The sequence below is a fragment of the Ylistrum balloti genome, unplaced genomic scaffold (assembly GCF_031769215.1).
Source record: "Ylistrum balloti isolate Yb309-2 unplaced genomic scaffold, AGI_CSIRO_Ybal_v1 Utg370612, whole genome shotgun sequence".
Taxonomy (NCBI): domain Eukaryota; kingdom Metazoa; phylum Mollusca; class Bivalvia; order Pectinida; family Pectinidae; genus Ylistrum; species Ylistrum balloti.
Genome location: NW_026782376.1, coordinates 1,163,876 through 1,180,280, shown reverse-complemented (window position 1 = coordinate 1,180,280; position 16,405 = coordinate 1,163,876). Strand labels below are relative to the sequence as shown.

The 16,405-nt window shown below is 35.1% G+C and overlaps 1 protein-coding gene across 9 annotated transcripts in view; it reads right to left on the bottom strand.

Moving 5' to 3' along the window:
• Nucleotides 1–16,405, bottom strand: part of LOC132556939 (single-stranded DNA-binding protein 3-like) — a 94,527-nt gene that overhangs the window by 73,435 nt on the left and 4,687 nt on the right. For all 9 annotated transcript variants that reach the window (XM_060221403.1, XM_060221401.1, XM_060221395.1 and 6 more), the window contains exon 4: nucleotides 13,368–13,452. In XM_060221403.1, coding sequence (XP_060077386.1) covers nucleotides 13,368–13,452 — 85 coding nt within the window. The remainder of the gene's footprint in view (nucleotides 1–13,367; nucleotides 13,453–16,405) is intronic.

Sequence of the window (16,405 nt, the reverse complement as noted above, 5' to 3'; positions counted from 1 at the left end):
TGTATAACTAACGGGCTGCATGTTGTAATAACTAAATATAAAACATCATTCAATTTTAACAAAGAATGTTTTCAGTCAACAGTACACTGCCAATCACTGAATCTTTAACATCAACACATTTTGTATAATATACTTGGCCACGTATGTTAAACTTCTGAATAAGGAAACAGACTGGTAAACCTAAAACAATTTCAGTTTCCAGCAAAGTTTCACAATTAATTGAACTAATCACAATACTGACAGGACACAATTTTTTTACTAACATATACCAAAACATTTCCTGATTCAAAATACTGTATATATGAAAGAATTCAATTCATGGCTTTTCATGTTTCAATTTGTTTGTTGATTTTTTGTTCTTTGTCCAGTCCATCTTTTTAACAATCACACATTTATATCTGAAAGATTTCTGAGAGTGAATCATGGCTGAGATGAAACATAAATGACTTGATTATGAAAACTACACGGAAATCCAGTAAAAAGCCACATTATTGGTAAAATCTGAGTCAGCCATGTTCAATTCCCTCCCCCTCCTCCCTTCTGGGATCAGATCAGTGTACACTAGCCCACAGGTATTATAAGCTTTACAACCATGTTTTCCTCCTCCATTTCAGTACATGGCCAATTATACAGAGGTCTTTGGTGACATCACCATAGAAGGTTGTTATACAGAGGTAATGTTTTACAGTTGTATAGTCATACCATAGGTCAAGGTCAAAATACAGAGGTTAAGTATTATTGAGTGATGGTACAGACAAATAAATACATTGGTAGTAGAAATAAAAATTCAATGTCATTATACTGAGAATAACTGTCAAAATACAGAGGTGAAGTAATATATAGAGGTAAAATTATACAGGTAACAAATCATTTCTACAGAGGTTAAAGGTCAATATATACAGGCTAAGTATTATTGATTGAAAGTTATTATACATATAGGTAATAGAAAAACAAACTTAATGTCATTATAACAGAGATTAAATTTCATCTTATAATACTTTTCATATGAATGAACCTTTCATCATCAAGTAAGTTTATAACAGAGGACAGGAAAGACAGGTTTCAGAGTAATTGGATTAAAACTTTATCCAATCAGGTTTACAACAGGGATGAGATTAAAAGGGTTTCTGATCTGGTTTATCACAGAGGTCAGATTGAAAGGGTTTCTGATCTGGTTTATCGCAGAGGTCAGATTGAAAGGTTTACTGATCTAGTTTACAACAGGGGTCAGATTGAAAGGGTTGCTGATCTGGTTTACAACAGATGTCAGATTGAAAGGGTTGCTGGTCTAGTTTACAACAGGGGTCATATTGAAAGGGTTGCTGGTCTAGTTTACAACAGATGTCAGATTGAAAGGGTTGCTGGTCTAGTTTACAACAGATGTCAGATTGAAAGGGTTGCTGGTCTGGTTTACAACAGATGTCAGATTGAAAGGGTTGCTGGTCTAGTTTACAACAGATGTCAGATTGAAAGGGTTGCTGGTCTCGTTTACAACAGATGTCAGATTGAAAGGGTTGCTGAACTAGTTTACAACAGGGGTCAGATTGAAAGGGTTGCTGGTCTAGTTTACAACAGGGGTCAGATTGAAAGGGTTGCTGGTCTAGTTTACAACAGATGTCAGATTAAAAGGGTTGCTGGTCTAGTTTACAGCAGGGGTCAGATTGAAAGGGTTGCTGATCTGGTTTACAACAGATGTCAGATTGAAAGGGTTGCTGGTCTAGTTTATCGCAGAGGTCACATTGAAAGGGTTGCTGAACTAGTTTACAACAGGGGTCAGATTGAAAGGGTTGCTGGTCTAGTTTACAACAGATGTCAGATTAAAAGGGTTGCTGGTCTAGTTTACAACAGGGGTCAGATTGAAAGGGTTGCTGATCTGGTTTACAACAGATGTCAGATTGAAAGGGTTGCTGGTCTAGTTTATCGCAGAGGTCACATTGAAAGGGTTGCTGAACTAGTTTACAACAGGGATCAGATTGAAAGGGTTGCTGGTCTAGTTTACAACAGGGGTCAGATTGAAAGGGTTGCTGGTCTAGTTTACAACAGATGTCAGATTAAAAGGGTTGCTGGTCTAGTTTACAACAGGGGTCAGATTGAAAGGGTTGCTGATCTGGTTTACAACAGATGTCAGATTGAAAGGGTTGCTGGTCTAGTTTATCGCAGAGGTCACATTGAAAGGGTTGCTGGTCTGGTTTACAACAGATGTCAGATTGAATGGGTTGCTGGTCTGGTTTACAACAGATGTCAGATTGAAAGGGTTGCTGGTCTGGATTACAACAGATGTCAGATTGAAAGGGTTGCTGGTCTGGTTTACAACAGATGTCAGATTGAAAGGGTTGCTGGTCTGGTTTACAACAGATGTCAGATTGAAAGGGTTGCTGGTCTAGTTTACAACAGATGTCAGATTGAAAGGGTTGCTGGTCTAGTTTACAACAGATGTCAGATTGAAAGGGTTGCTGATCTGGTTTACAACAGATGTCAGATTGAAAGGGTTGCTGGTCTAGTTTACAACAGGGGTCAGATTGAAAGGGTTGCTGAACTAGTTTACAACAGATGTCAGATTGAAAGGGTTGCTGGTCTAGTTTACAACAAATGTCAGATTGAAAGGGTTTTTGATTCAGAATAACAACTATGAATATATCAAACATATTTTTGGCTAGTTTACAACAATGGTTGGAACAAAATTTCTGGTCAGGTAAGAAGGGTTTCTGTTAACATTTACAATGGTGGCCATATAGTGGTTGGATTAAACAAAGTTTGTCCATGCAGGTTGCCTGGAAAGGTGACAAGAATTCAGAGGTGACCATCTATAAATAGTCCACAGGCAGCAGAGCAGAAAATAGAATTGATTTTGTCTGATATTCTCTGCATATATCTTAAATATTTCATCTCCAAGCATTGCCTGTATGGGAGAAGGTTATAAAACACTGCTTAGTCCCAGCTACTGTAACACAACCATTAAACATTCCCCAACATTTGAAGATGGTTTGGGAAACCCTTCTGTAAAAAACATTTTTCCTTTTTAATATTTGATATAAAACTGTTACATTCTTTCCCCCGCATAAAATATTAACCATATATCATCAGTTTTACTGCGGTTTTCTCAGTAGTGTTGAATGTTTTGATTTTTGTTCTTTCCCTGTCTGATTTGTAAGTTTATTTGTGACAAAAAAAAAAAAAAAAGAATGAAGGAGAGTGAGAGGGATAGATATAAAGACAATGTAAAAGAAATGAGAAAATGAAAAATCTCTACACTCTCCAGTCCATTTACTATAAAAAGCTTCAACATACCACAGGACTAGAACTTCAGAAAAATATACATGTCTTAAGGATGGATTTTTATACATGATCATGTGACCACCATCGCCCTGCAGATAATTGTATGCATTTTCTCTAGACTACCCAAGTTAAATGACTATAGACCGTTTCTTAAAAGTCTTGTTAGAGTGAAAGAGTGAAAATCTGCTGGATTAAGCAGCAGTATGAGGAACTTGTATCTGTTCCATCTTAGTAGGATACTGACCTTGCAGTGAAATTTAAATAAGAGTAGTGATATCCCTATCACAAAAGAATGTTTTTGTTTACACAGTAGGTAAATTCTAATAATATGGAAAGTTGTTGGTGATTTTCTCATACAGCACTCCCAACAGAGAAACCAGGTATACACACATATATATATATATATATATATATGTGCTGACTAGGTCTAGGCATAACACACACTGTGGCCCTGATTACTGTAAACCTTCTGACAAAGAAGACCAAGCCTGTAGCTCTGCTGTTACACACACACTCACACACACACACTTAACTCACACACACACAACATAGAGACATGGCTGCCCAGCATGGAGCAAGCAGTCCAATGTTTATATTAAAGACAATATGATACCAAAGACAAGATACCAGAGTACCAGTCTCTGACATCAACAAACTTGAACAAGCTAATGTCATCTATCTGTCCTTTCATCTGTAAGATGTTAAAATAATGACAACTCCAACCCTCTCACAAATTTTCCTGTCTCCAGTCATCCATTTTTTTGACAAATTTCCCCACCAAACAACAACTTTCAAGAAAGTTGAAATGAAAAGTGGAGACGTGGATTATTGAAATATTTTGGAAATTGGAGATAGACAGAATTTATTATTCAAACTTGTTTAATTTCTGACCTATTTCACCATTATGAAAAATGTTAAATCTTTGAAGTTTAGCTTTTCAATACCATGTGACATTTCCAATTATTAGCAATCACACTGACTCCTGGAATCACCTTTTTTCATGCTACAGCATACATACACAACAGTACTGACTTGTGCCATCTTTGGTTAAGTTACAGTTTAGTACATTTGGTGCACAAATGAAACTGATGCTGATCAGATCTTAACCAACTTACTACTGGAAAAGTTGGCCATGATCTTATTTTGACACATACAATATGTTGTAATTTGAATCCCCTCCCCCTCCAAAATAAACATCCTACAGAGACCTTTATTAGTCTTCTTTGGACTCGAGCATTCATGGTAGTAGTCCCTAGAGTTCCTTAGGGCAGTGCCCTAATTCTTTTGATCACCTCTCCCTGAGGGACCTCGACTGAAGTTCCCCCATGAGGAGCCCCTCTATGTAATAATTGCATTAATAACTCCAGCAGTAGCTTCTGTAAGCTGACTATGACTAACCCAAAAATTACAACTTTAGTAGCCTGAATATACCACAACAGCATGGCGACATTGGCCTGCTGAAAACAAATCTCCATATCTTTGTCGAATAAAAAGAAAACACTGAAAAATAAAGCATCAAAACACTGTCAACACCATGAAAATGGGAAAACATTGAACCCAGTGACACTTGAAAATTCGGAGACTCAAAAAGAAAACAAGAAAATTTTTCCAGATTTAATATTTCATTTACATAATTTATATCTTACACATTAAAACCTGTATGTCACCTCATGAAGAAAATCTGCTTGATACAGTACCAACAATATCCCATAAGTCACTGAATACCCTTTTTATTGTATTTGTAATATAGATCACATTTTAAACAAATATTTTGTTTTGTTTCTAGTTATTCAAACAAATTTTTCTAATTATTTAGGATAAAAAAATGTGATGGGTTTATCTTGGAGCACAGAATAATTCATAAATATTGGATCAGCATCATTCTCTTATGTAGATCTACTTGACCTTTTCCTCCAGAATAAAGGATACATATCTATATTTTTCACAGTGAAAGTGTCAGGGAGCTAGGGACTGATACTGTATATATCCTTTTTATCTCAAACCGCATATCCGTCACATTGATCAATTTGGAGTAATTCTCTGTTTACAGCCTACAGTATATCCCCAGAATCTTTCCCTCTAGACAATGATTATACTGATAACGGTTACTATGTCAATGGGTGTGCTTGGTCAAACCTGCTTCTTAGAATCAGACTTATAACTACTTGTAAAACATAAATGAGTCAGCGTGTCAATGGGGCCCACAGGAGAAAACAAATATTTCATAAGTTAGAAAAAAATAATTTAATTTCTAAGAATTATATAAGTAAATTTTTTACAAGTCTATCTCTTATTTCCAAACAATCATTTTGAACTGAACCTTGGCTGGTATAATTCTTAATACTTTTCCTTGAGATTTTCTTCATAATAGAAGAATATTTCTACAAAATCTTTAAGTAAGTTTTCTTAGGAATATGATCCACTGATAACTTGCCTTTTGAAAGAGAGTTTATTTTGTGTAAGCAATACATAACACAGGTACCATTCATATAATTTATAGACATATTCAAATAGTACAGCATTATTATCCTACAAATACAGTCTATGAAAAATAATCTATCAGAGAAATGGAATAATAATAACAACCAAACTTAATGGTATAAGAATGAAATGGTTTCACAACAAATTTATCAGTTTGAAAAATAAATAAAAGGACAGAGATGCAAAAGTCTTATTTCAACACATTTTAAAATATTAAACAAAAAAAATCAGGCAAGAAAAATTAATTTAGAAATCAACTAGATGTGGAACTTGTGACTCCTGCCACATGGTACTTGGCATTTTCTTTGTTAACAATTACCTCCCCTTTATAAGCGTGCATTTTGAATGTAAACTGCATAAAATGGTCCATAGGCCTGTTTGTTGAGGAAGAACAATCTAAGACATAAGCAACTGTTTTTCTGAACGCAAATCCCCGAATAGATATGACTACAATGAGAAAGTAAAAAATATTTATCATATAGAAGACCGTATATCATCTAAGTATTGTTTTGTGTATATCTTCAATGATCAGCTATGTTCAGCCAAATGATAAGAGATGTAAATCAATCTCCCAATTCAGAAACAAATATAGAATCATATCATGAAAAATAACCTATGTAGATTTTCCTTCAGTAAAATAAATACAAAGTATATCTGAAACTGATTTTACCTATAGTGACGTATCAATCTTCATGCAAACGAAGAAAAATATCCTTTGATATTTTGTTTCTGAAAAACTACACATACACACAAAAAAATAATTCTGCAACAAAAATATAAACCAGAAGTTCATGACAACTCTTTCTACCACATGGATTACACCAATAAAACTTTAAAGTATCAAAGAGAATACATATGTGTGTAGTTTAGTTGCTGACCAGGGAGCTTCTTGAACATTTTTGTAACACAAGTGAATTGAAGTGCTGTGGTGTTGTGGCCTACTATATGACCTGGTGACACATTGTACCAATTGACTATCAGAAATTTCAGCATTGGTAAAGCTGCAGTAATTATGTGTAAGAATTCAATCATTTGTTTTGTTGGTTTTTTTTATTTAGGTCTGGTTGTTTCTGTTTGTCTACCAGATTTTGCTCAGGATCACCTATCATTCCTGGTAGTTACCTATTTGTAAGAGGAAGCTAGCCTATCTTGTTCTCTCTCAGTTGCTGGTGGTTTAAGAGGAAGCCAGCTTATCTATGTTCTCAAATGATTCCTGGTGTTTGCCTAGCGAAAGGTTGTAAGAGTAAGCTAGCCTAGCGAAAGGTTGTAAGAGTAAGCTAGCCTACCGAAAGGTTGTAAGAGTAAGCTAGCCTAGCGAAAGGTTGTAAGAGTAAGCTAGCCTACCGAAAGGTTGTAAGAGTATGCTAGTCTATTTTGTTCTGGGCTGAATGCTGGTGGTTGTTTTGTAAGAAGAAGCTAGCCTGTTATGTTCTTACCTGGTTGCCAGTGTTTGCCTACCAAATTCATCTATACTAATTTCAGGAAAATCCACAGCCTACAGGATTGTGGCATGGTTGCTGATGATAATAATCAGCACTTGTAGAATTTGCTTTATTATTTTAAGAAGAACTACAGCCTACATTGTTGTGGCCTGGTTGGCCTTGCCTGGTTGCCGGTGGTTGCCTACCAGAGGTTTAACCTTCAGCGCTGGCAGTGTGTTAACTAGCAGCAGCTTTACAGTGCCTTGTATTGATTTTCAAGTTATCTTGTGCAGAAGTTTTTTTCCCTCAGTCAGTAGAACACATTTCCAACCAAACACCATGACAATAGGAGGAGGAACAACAGTGGCAGCAGTGATACAACACCAAGCCCTTACAGCCCATCCCCGGGGAAAGGTTCTCTGATCCCACCCCAAGGGGCATACTACCCTACCACTCATTCTACAGTGGCTTCAGATGCATGGTTTCGTCCGACTGGTTTTGTCAGTTCCTCAGGGTATCCAGCATTTAAGTGTGCATTCAACACCTGTAGTACCTGTAATCCATTCTGCAAATTCATTGCCTACAATCTGCAATTGTTTGAGTGGACAAAATGACCCGTACAGGTGAATAAATCAATATTTCAAACTAAGGAAAAAAGTTCTTTCTTTCGTGTGAAGAGAGTTTCTGAGGGATGGAGTCATCACTTATGTGCGATTCACAACCATTTTGGTAGCAGATGAAACTCATTGTGGTCTTAATACAGTCGTCTATAAACATGACTGACCCACTGATTTTTATATACCCATCACCAGCATCATTTCAAAAAAGTTTACAAAAGTCCAAACCCCAAACACGAACTTACATATATAGCAATAAAGTTAACTAATGAAGAAGAACTTGATAGGTTTCAGTTTTCATGTTCAAATTACATAATTTTATCAAATCAAAGAAAGATCTGTTGATGACTAAAGTTCTTGATTTTTCAGTTATTTTAAAACTATCTTGTTTGCATAGAGATAGACCATAAAAAATTGAAAAAAAAGAAATGTTACAATATTATATATACAGATATATACATCACATCACAATAAAGTACACAAACATGGTGTCAAGCTACGTTTTATACAGATGTGCAGCAAGAAACAATGCCTACTTTGTTATATCGAAGATTAAGTAAGATATTTTTCAATGATAAAAAAAAAAAATTAAAATGAAATTATAATGATAGAAAAATAGTAAATTAAAAGATGTCTTAAAGTGCTTCAAATAAAAGTACCTGTGGAACTGTGACCTTGAACTTTGACCCTTGACCCTGAAATTTTAATGATTTACATGATCACATGTCATAATGAAACTACAACAGGATTAAGAAGTGCCGAAGATTTTTCATTAACACTTGATATCCTTTTTCTGTACATGATCAGAAAATACTTTGGTGTAACACTGAAAAACTGTTACATACTATCAAGGTCACAGTTCGGTCACAATTCAAAAACCGAGGTCTTTCCCTATGTCTGAGAGCAATCAAACTGTAGAAATTCTCTTGTATCAAAGTTTAACAAGTTACAACATTTCTTCAGGACAAAATGACTATCTATTCTACTTTTTGTTTTGTCAGAATCTGAATGGCTATTGTACAGGTGTCAAATAAGAAATAAAATATTTTACCATAACAATAGACCAAATTGACCGTTTCAAACCTAATTTTGGACAAACACCATTCACATTTTCTCATACATTCAGATGTAAATTTGTAAAAGCTGACCTCCCAACAAAAATTACCATACATTTGTTGGCACAAAAAAACTAAGGAATGCCCGGACATATACAATCAACAAACACAGTGATAATTTGAGATTTTGCTGATTTCGAGACAATGATGAACTTTTGCTGATTTATAGATATTGATGAAGATGGGCGATTTATTATTAACATTTAAGTTTTATTGATTTAGAACTGTTGATGAAGCTTTACTAATATAGAACTGTTGATGAAGCTTTACTGATTTAGAACAGTTGATGAAGCTTTACTGATTTAGAACAGTTGATGAAGCTTTACTGATTTAGAACAGTTGATGAAGCTTTACTGATTTAGAAGTGCTGATGAAGCTTTACTGATTTAGAACAGTTGATGAAGCTTTACTGATTTAGAAGTGCTGATGAACCATTGCTGATTCAGAAACATTGATGAAGCTTTTAATAATCTACAATATTTTAAATTTGTTTTTTCCCAGTTTAACAGGGTACAAACTGGTCTTTGTTATTGATTAAAACATAGCAGGCTTTCCTAATGAAATCCCCACAACTTTCTACAAGTCTACAAACTGCTCCACACAGTCTCACTCTCTGTCCTTCTTAGAATCCAAGGTCTCAGTCGATACTTTTCTTCTGTACACTATCTCAGGGGCAACCACTTCAATTTCAGATTTACATGGTGGGTGTTGTTGAGGAAGTAGAAGACATACTTCTGGAACACTTGGTCTTATTTTTCTTGTACTGTTTCAGAAGTCTATAAAATCCTCCTTTTGCTTGCCCTAGTTTCCTCAAATCAAATTTGATTTTGAATTAACCGATGGAAGTATTCTGCTGTTACCTTGCCGACAACTTACAGAGAATTTTATTTATGATCAGTTAGCAAAAGGAAACTTTTCAACAATGGCTCTCCACTGCAACTAAAAGTCAGAAACAGAAGATCTGTAGTGAAAACTTTTCTATCATTCCAAAGTAACTTATAAATTCTTATTACTATATATGGGAAAACCCAAGAAGCTTTTGTCCTCACAAGGATCTTCTTTTTCTAGGAGTGTTAAATTTGTCCCCAAATATTATCGCAATATTGGCCAAAGGGCAAAACAAGCAAAACTTGAAGCTTTGGTGAAAGTATCCCCATAAACTATAATCACAAATTAAAGCAGCAATTTGTCATAAAGATGGAAGGGCTTGTAAAAGCCATCTTGTAACAGCAAATGAAAACTGTCGCCAAGAGGTCTCATCGTGTTCAGAGTGCAAGTGTTTACCATTCCACAGCTCACCAGACTCCCAGGCTAGTACATGTCCTGCTATTAGTGCTATTGAACTTAATGTGAATACAGCTTTTTCAAAGTCCTTGATTTTGTGTCATATGTCATATAAGTCAAATAGTCTTTAAATCTGGTTCACTTGCAAATCTGGTTCACTTGCAACTTGAATTTTATTGGATATTTAATTTATGGTAGCAAATCAAAAGAGGTATGTAGTATTATATTGCATTTTCATTTGAACAGTTTACACATTTTCCCATTTCTTCATTTTACAGAACTAATTTGTAGTACAACATCTACATGGTTCCTAATATTTCTTCTGGTTCATCAAAGTGTTTTGGTCTTGCCAGAAAAGGTACATGTCTGATAAAGTATCTTGAAAAATCTGCTTCCACATTAAATTTTTCATACTTATCGAATCTGTCATAAAACTAGAAAATGTCATTAGGACAGCACTATCGTTCCATTTCTAAATATCATTAATGCACAAATCAAATGTGATTTTTGACCTTTGACTGATGACCATCTTAAGACTTCAGGGTGTAAAACTTGATGTTATGATACTGTAGTGTAAATATAAACCAAATATGATGAGAAATTCTCAAGATATGATCTCAAGATATGAATTTGTTTCAGAATGGACATGACATCTGAGATGGGGTGGATGGACAGACTGACATGAGTAAAACTATGATCCCTCCCATTACAAAATGCCCTGGAGACTGTCAGATGTAAAACACAAGAAAACAAATTTAATCCTTGTGACATATATGTAAACAAAAGCCTAGTGATAATACACAACCCATGTGATGATATATAAATATGGATGTAAAATGTAATCCTAAAACATATTCCCCAAGAGGCAACATGCACTCACATCATCCTGGCGATATCAGCGATATATTTTGTAGCCCTGGAGACAAAAAAATCCCTATGCCAGACCATAAATAAACCCTACAAACAAAGTGACGTTGTGCAAACCCTTGTGACATCATCTAACCCTACTGACAACATATCACACCTGGACACCATATACCTTTGGAGATATAAACAATATGGATACATGGAGTATTCCTGGCAAAAATAACACAAGGCCAAAAGTACTCAGATTATTTGTAATCAAAATGGCAACATGCGTTCCAGAAAATAAATTATAACCAGAGGCACTAAACAGATTTCAATCAAACCACAAAGAAAAAAAGCAGTAATGCAAATCAGTTGTACAAATGTAGACCAGATTATTTATCTTGGACTAGACAATTGAGAATAATACCATCACATCCAAGAATTGGGAGCACATTAACATTTATCACAAATTATAGAACAATGAATTCCTTATAAACAGATTCCTTGATCTAAGTAACCATTCAGGCCTAGGTCTCCACCATATTGAAAGTAGAACTGAGAATATCTTAACGAGAAATTCTGAAATCACTGCACATTACTACTATCCTGACCAATTTGTAATTTCGTTTCAGATTCTATGAAATGCTTAAGGATTGGAAGAGCAAAATATTAAACAAAGGGAATCCAGTTGGAAAATAATCAAGTGGTCAAAAGAAGAAGCTATAGAAGACCACCAAATTTGTTTACTCCTGTGTCAACTAGACAGCTACGCCTTTCCTTCAACAGTATACCACATAGAAGTTTCCGTGGATGAAGCAGGATTTATATCATGTTTTTCTTTACCGAGCTTTGCAACTGATTTGTATTGTTTTGAAGACGAACATAATATAAACCTGGAGCTGAGTCCCCTAGTGGAGCAAAAACCCTTGGTTAATCCATATTGCACCAGCATAAACATTTCTTCTTAAAGGTTGTGAATAATTTCATGTATGATTTGGATCAAAACTTCTTCATTCCAGGATTTAATAGGACCCCCAACAATTGTCTTAAAGGGCAAAGACAAGACCCTTTGGTATCTTGTAACATGACTGTATTCACCTTTTCATACCCAACAGCAAACTGTATTATGTCCAAAATCCCAAAGTCAAAGTAAGGGGACCAGGATGTATTAAGCCAAACCTGCTTGCATGATTCGTCGATTCAAGTCCTTTTAGAAAACGCCTGTGTACTTTAATTAATCCAGATTTCAAAATCTCAATAACATGAACGCAGAAAAGACTTGGTAGTTAATTTCTAGTGAGTTCCTGAGGCTGATCACATTATGTTGTATATACAAATATTTAACTCCTGATGCCTTGCATGCATGCTGATTGAGGGAGGGAATTCCAGCCATTACTAAGTTGTGATGCAAGGAAAAATCCCCATGGTGGGGACGAGAGATTCAGATCACCTTCAGTCAGTAGCATGTCTCTTAATGTCATTTGTAATTTCTAGCTGGGCTCTGTAATGGGAATGGATTCTAATGCAAACCAAAATAGGATTTAAAAAAAAAAAAATCTCATCTGTCACCGATGTGCCATGCATTTCAACTTTCCATTTAAGTAAGCAATGTCCAGTTGAAAAAGATTGGCCTTTATTTTGCATATCGGGATTGAAATTTGATTTCTTCTGCACTAAAGTTTTTTTGATGTCTACGACATTTAATCTCTTTGGTCCAGTAATATTTTTGACAAAGATTGGCCAGATCAAGTTTGGATTATTAGTGTTTTACGGAGACATGATGAAGTCTGATGCTGTGTATGCCATCTCAAAAGCCAATATAGAATTGAGCTAGTGGAGCAAAACTTGACCAAAACAGTAGAATTTGTCACACAGACTGCAGATTGTTACTGATCATTTTGTTGTCTTTCCTCTTCGATCTCGTATACATCAAATGACTTTTTATAAATGGTGGGACATCGGTTACAGATTTTTCAGATCACCACTACCTTTTTTCTTTCTTTCTTCTGAAATCTCTTCTAAATAAGTTGACTATTTATTAGTGATGTGTCATCCAAAATCGACAATCAGCCATAATGAGATAAGTTTATTAAAGTATTCAATTGATTATATAATTAACTGACTGTGTGTTCGAAATTCCGAGAGAGTAAAAATATTCCCTGTTGCAGTCATATTCTAGTGTTTGTGATTTTATTGCCTCACATAACAACTCACAGCTGATTTAAATATAAAATAAGTTAAATACATCAGATCATTGTGACATCACTAATAAATATTCAAAGGGTAGGATGAATAACTAGAGACTAAAGATGGTTTCTACTTACATAATCATGAAATGCTTTAGCTTCACTTGAGTGATCACAAGTTTCCCGCCTTTCTGGTGCTGCACAGTATAAATCCCAAAACACGCTGTAAAACAAATATACAAAAAGTAAAGATTTAACCAAATCTGTATTTTCAGAAACAGTTCACCATCTGGTCTTTGCTTTCCAAAAATTATAATGTTTGAGTGACTTTGCTCCACACTCAAACGGAACATTTTCAAGAACAGATACAAAGCTACCTTCCATAAAAAGATGTTCTTGATAAAATGTGGTCAAATCCTTTTATCTCTATTGTATGGGGAAGTTTTGAAATCTTGCTTTTGTTGTTGGGCCCTGCATCATTTTGCTCTGAAAGGGCTACGGTGGTGTCACCTTAATTGTTGAAGCTCAATGCTAACATGACAAACTGACACTAAAAAACAATATAAGATCACATGTTCTTTGAACCATGGGAGTAACAAAGAGTGATCAACCAGTACTTTCTCAACTCTAGAACATGACCTAGATTCAGAGTATACATGCAAAGATAAACAAATTAGTGAAAATATGACAACTGTAGGAGACCCATGACATAGCTGAAAACATAACAACAACGAATACATGAAGAGTAGGTGGACATTACCATCAACAGTAATTCAGTCTATAGCATGATGCCATCCCAAATGGCACCACTCCTATATACAAAATTTGACAATTATAGCTGCCTGGGTATATAAAATATGTCCTGGATAAAGCATTTCTTTAACAGGTAGGAGTACAAACCAATAGTGCCTTCCAGTTTATTATTGGTATGGGACTATTTAAGTCACATTTAGGTTTGAAGAATTGCCATCAAACATTTCAGTTTTAACACACAAGGGCGGAAAAAGACTTTAGACTACTATACAATTAGGTTCAACAAAAACCTGAAGGAATTGCTCAAAACATTTAAGAAGGTAGGTCAAATCTGAAGGATGATCAAATAATTTTAGAAAAAAATAGCTCTTCTGCTTTCATATGTACATCTAGTCGGGTAAATAAAATGAACTGTATACTGACATTTTTAACTAGCAACACTTCAAACTTGAAGAATTTTGAATATGTATGGAGCAGACAGAAACAAAATATTCACTTAGGTCCATTTCTGAGAGCTGATAGGCAAATAGTTAAAAACTTCTAGTACAGCAAAAATTCCAACATCCCACTGTATTATATACAATACGGATATTTTGGCTACTGTAATATAAATGTTACTTTAATATTCAACTCTAAACATGCCAATACCTTTAAATCTACCTTTTTGCTGAAATACTCTCTACAAACAACATATTCAGAAATGGCATTCATAGGGTTATGAATATAACTAATCATTAGATAAACCTGCAGCGAAATACGCAGCCAGTCTGACTATTGCCCTTCATATTCACGACCAAGCTATTCATACTTAATTCCTCCAATTGTATGTGCTTCTTTTAAATTTGATCTTGTATCAAATAACCAATTACAAAAGAGCAAAACATCTTGTTGATTCCTGAAAAACATGAACTGCCACAGGTAAGAAGTGTTGAACCACACATCTAGGACCTTTCCCCAAGGTAACATAGGTCCCTCTCTCTAACCAACTGAGCTATTTCAGCCCCTGAAATACTATGTTGTGATTATAAGCATCTGTTAACATCCATACTGATTTATGAACTCTTAATGTCAATGCCTATTTGCCATGCTGTTCATGGAGCATGGATACAAAATGAAGATCCACAAATGAACACCGTGGAAAACTTTTGTAAAAATTCTCCGATGGATAACATGCTATTTTGTAGCAATGCAGAGGGACTGGCTACATTGGAGAAAGCTAACACCAGATCACAATATTTCTGTTAAGAATCTTTATGACCATCTACATCCTTTCTTATCTACAACATCTTAAGGATTAATCTCCAGGTAGAAATGTACTATAACCTACATTAAACACCGTTCATTTCAAATGTCATCTAACCTGTAGCAGTATCACACTTTAAACTACCAACTGATGTGACAGTTACCATAAACTGATTTGTTTATGTTAAGTACCATTCACATTACTGATCATCTAAAGTGCTGATTTCTTTTGACAGAAAGATTTGTATTTGATTTTGTAAAATCACCAAATTTAGACCTTCTGAATATTTGCCCGTTAGCCATTTTCTTTGTGTCTCCAAACAAATAATGAAAGAACGAAACATAAAGCTTCTGCAAATAATGATAGAACAAAAAAAATGACTGTCTGTTATGATGTTCCTCATTATTACAAACCAAAATAAGGATCTAAGAGGGTCCTGTGTATAAAACTAGAGAAAGACATGTTCAGTTCTTTCCAAACAATAGCAATGACAATCTATGATCTGAAATCAAATATGGCTTCCTGATGACCATTTCATCCCTCGACCTTCAACCAATCTATCTAATCCTAATTTTACAAACTGGTTACAACGGAAATCTGTGTTAAATATCTGTTCACTCCTTTGTGAAATACAACATCAAGAGAAACTTCATAGAAATCAAAGAGGCCCCTCTGCTGGTCAAGCAATTTTTCATATATAATCAAATGAATAAATTGCATAAGTTGAGGAAACCTTTGTATACATGTATTCGTTGAGTTTATTTTTCTTTTACTTCTTGTTAACAGCTACCGTCATTTACGGATGTGCCATGTTTGGGTGGTGGTGGCGATCAGATATTCAGGGAGAAGAACTAAAGTTATGCAGTCAGTGCATGACGCCTGTCTAAAGAAGGCCTCTAACATTCGACCCAGACATGAAGGGCTAGTGATAAAGACAGTCAGACACCCAAAACATTTGCGCCCCCCTGTGCACATGCAAGCAAAATTTGCCAAAGATCTTTCATTGAGACAAGAATGGTCAACAAATGTAATGGAGTCGTATCTTTGACCAGGGATCAATGTGGAACAAGATTTAAATACAGTTGCACATCACACAATATTTCCCTAAATTGCACTCTTTTTGACCATTCTGTCCCGACAGGTTCCCTTGACTCAGGATCCTATATGATCTTTAGATTAA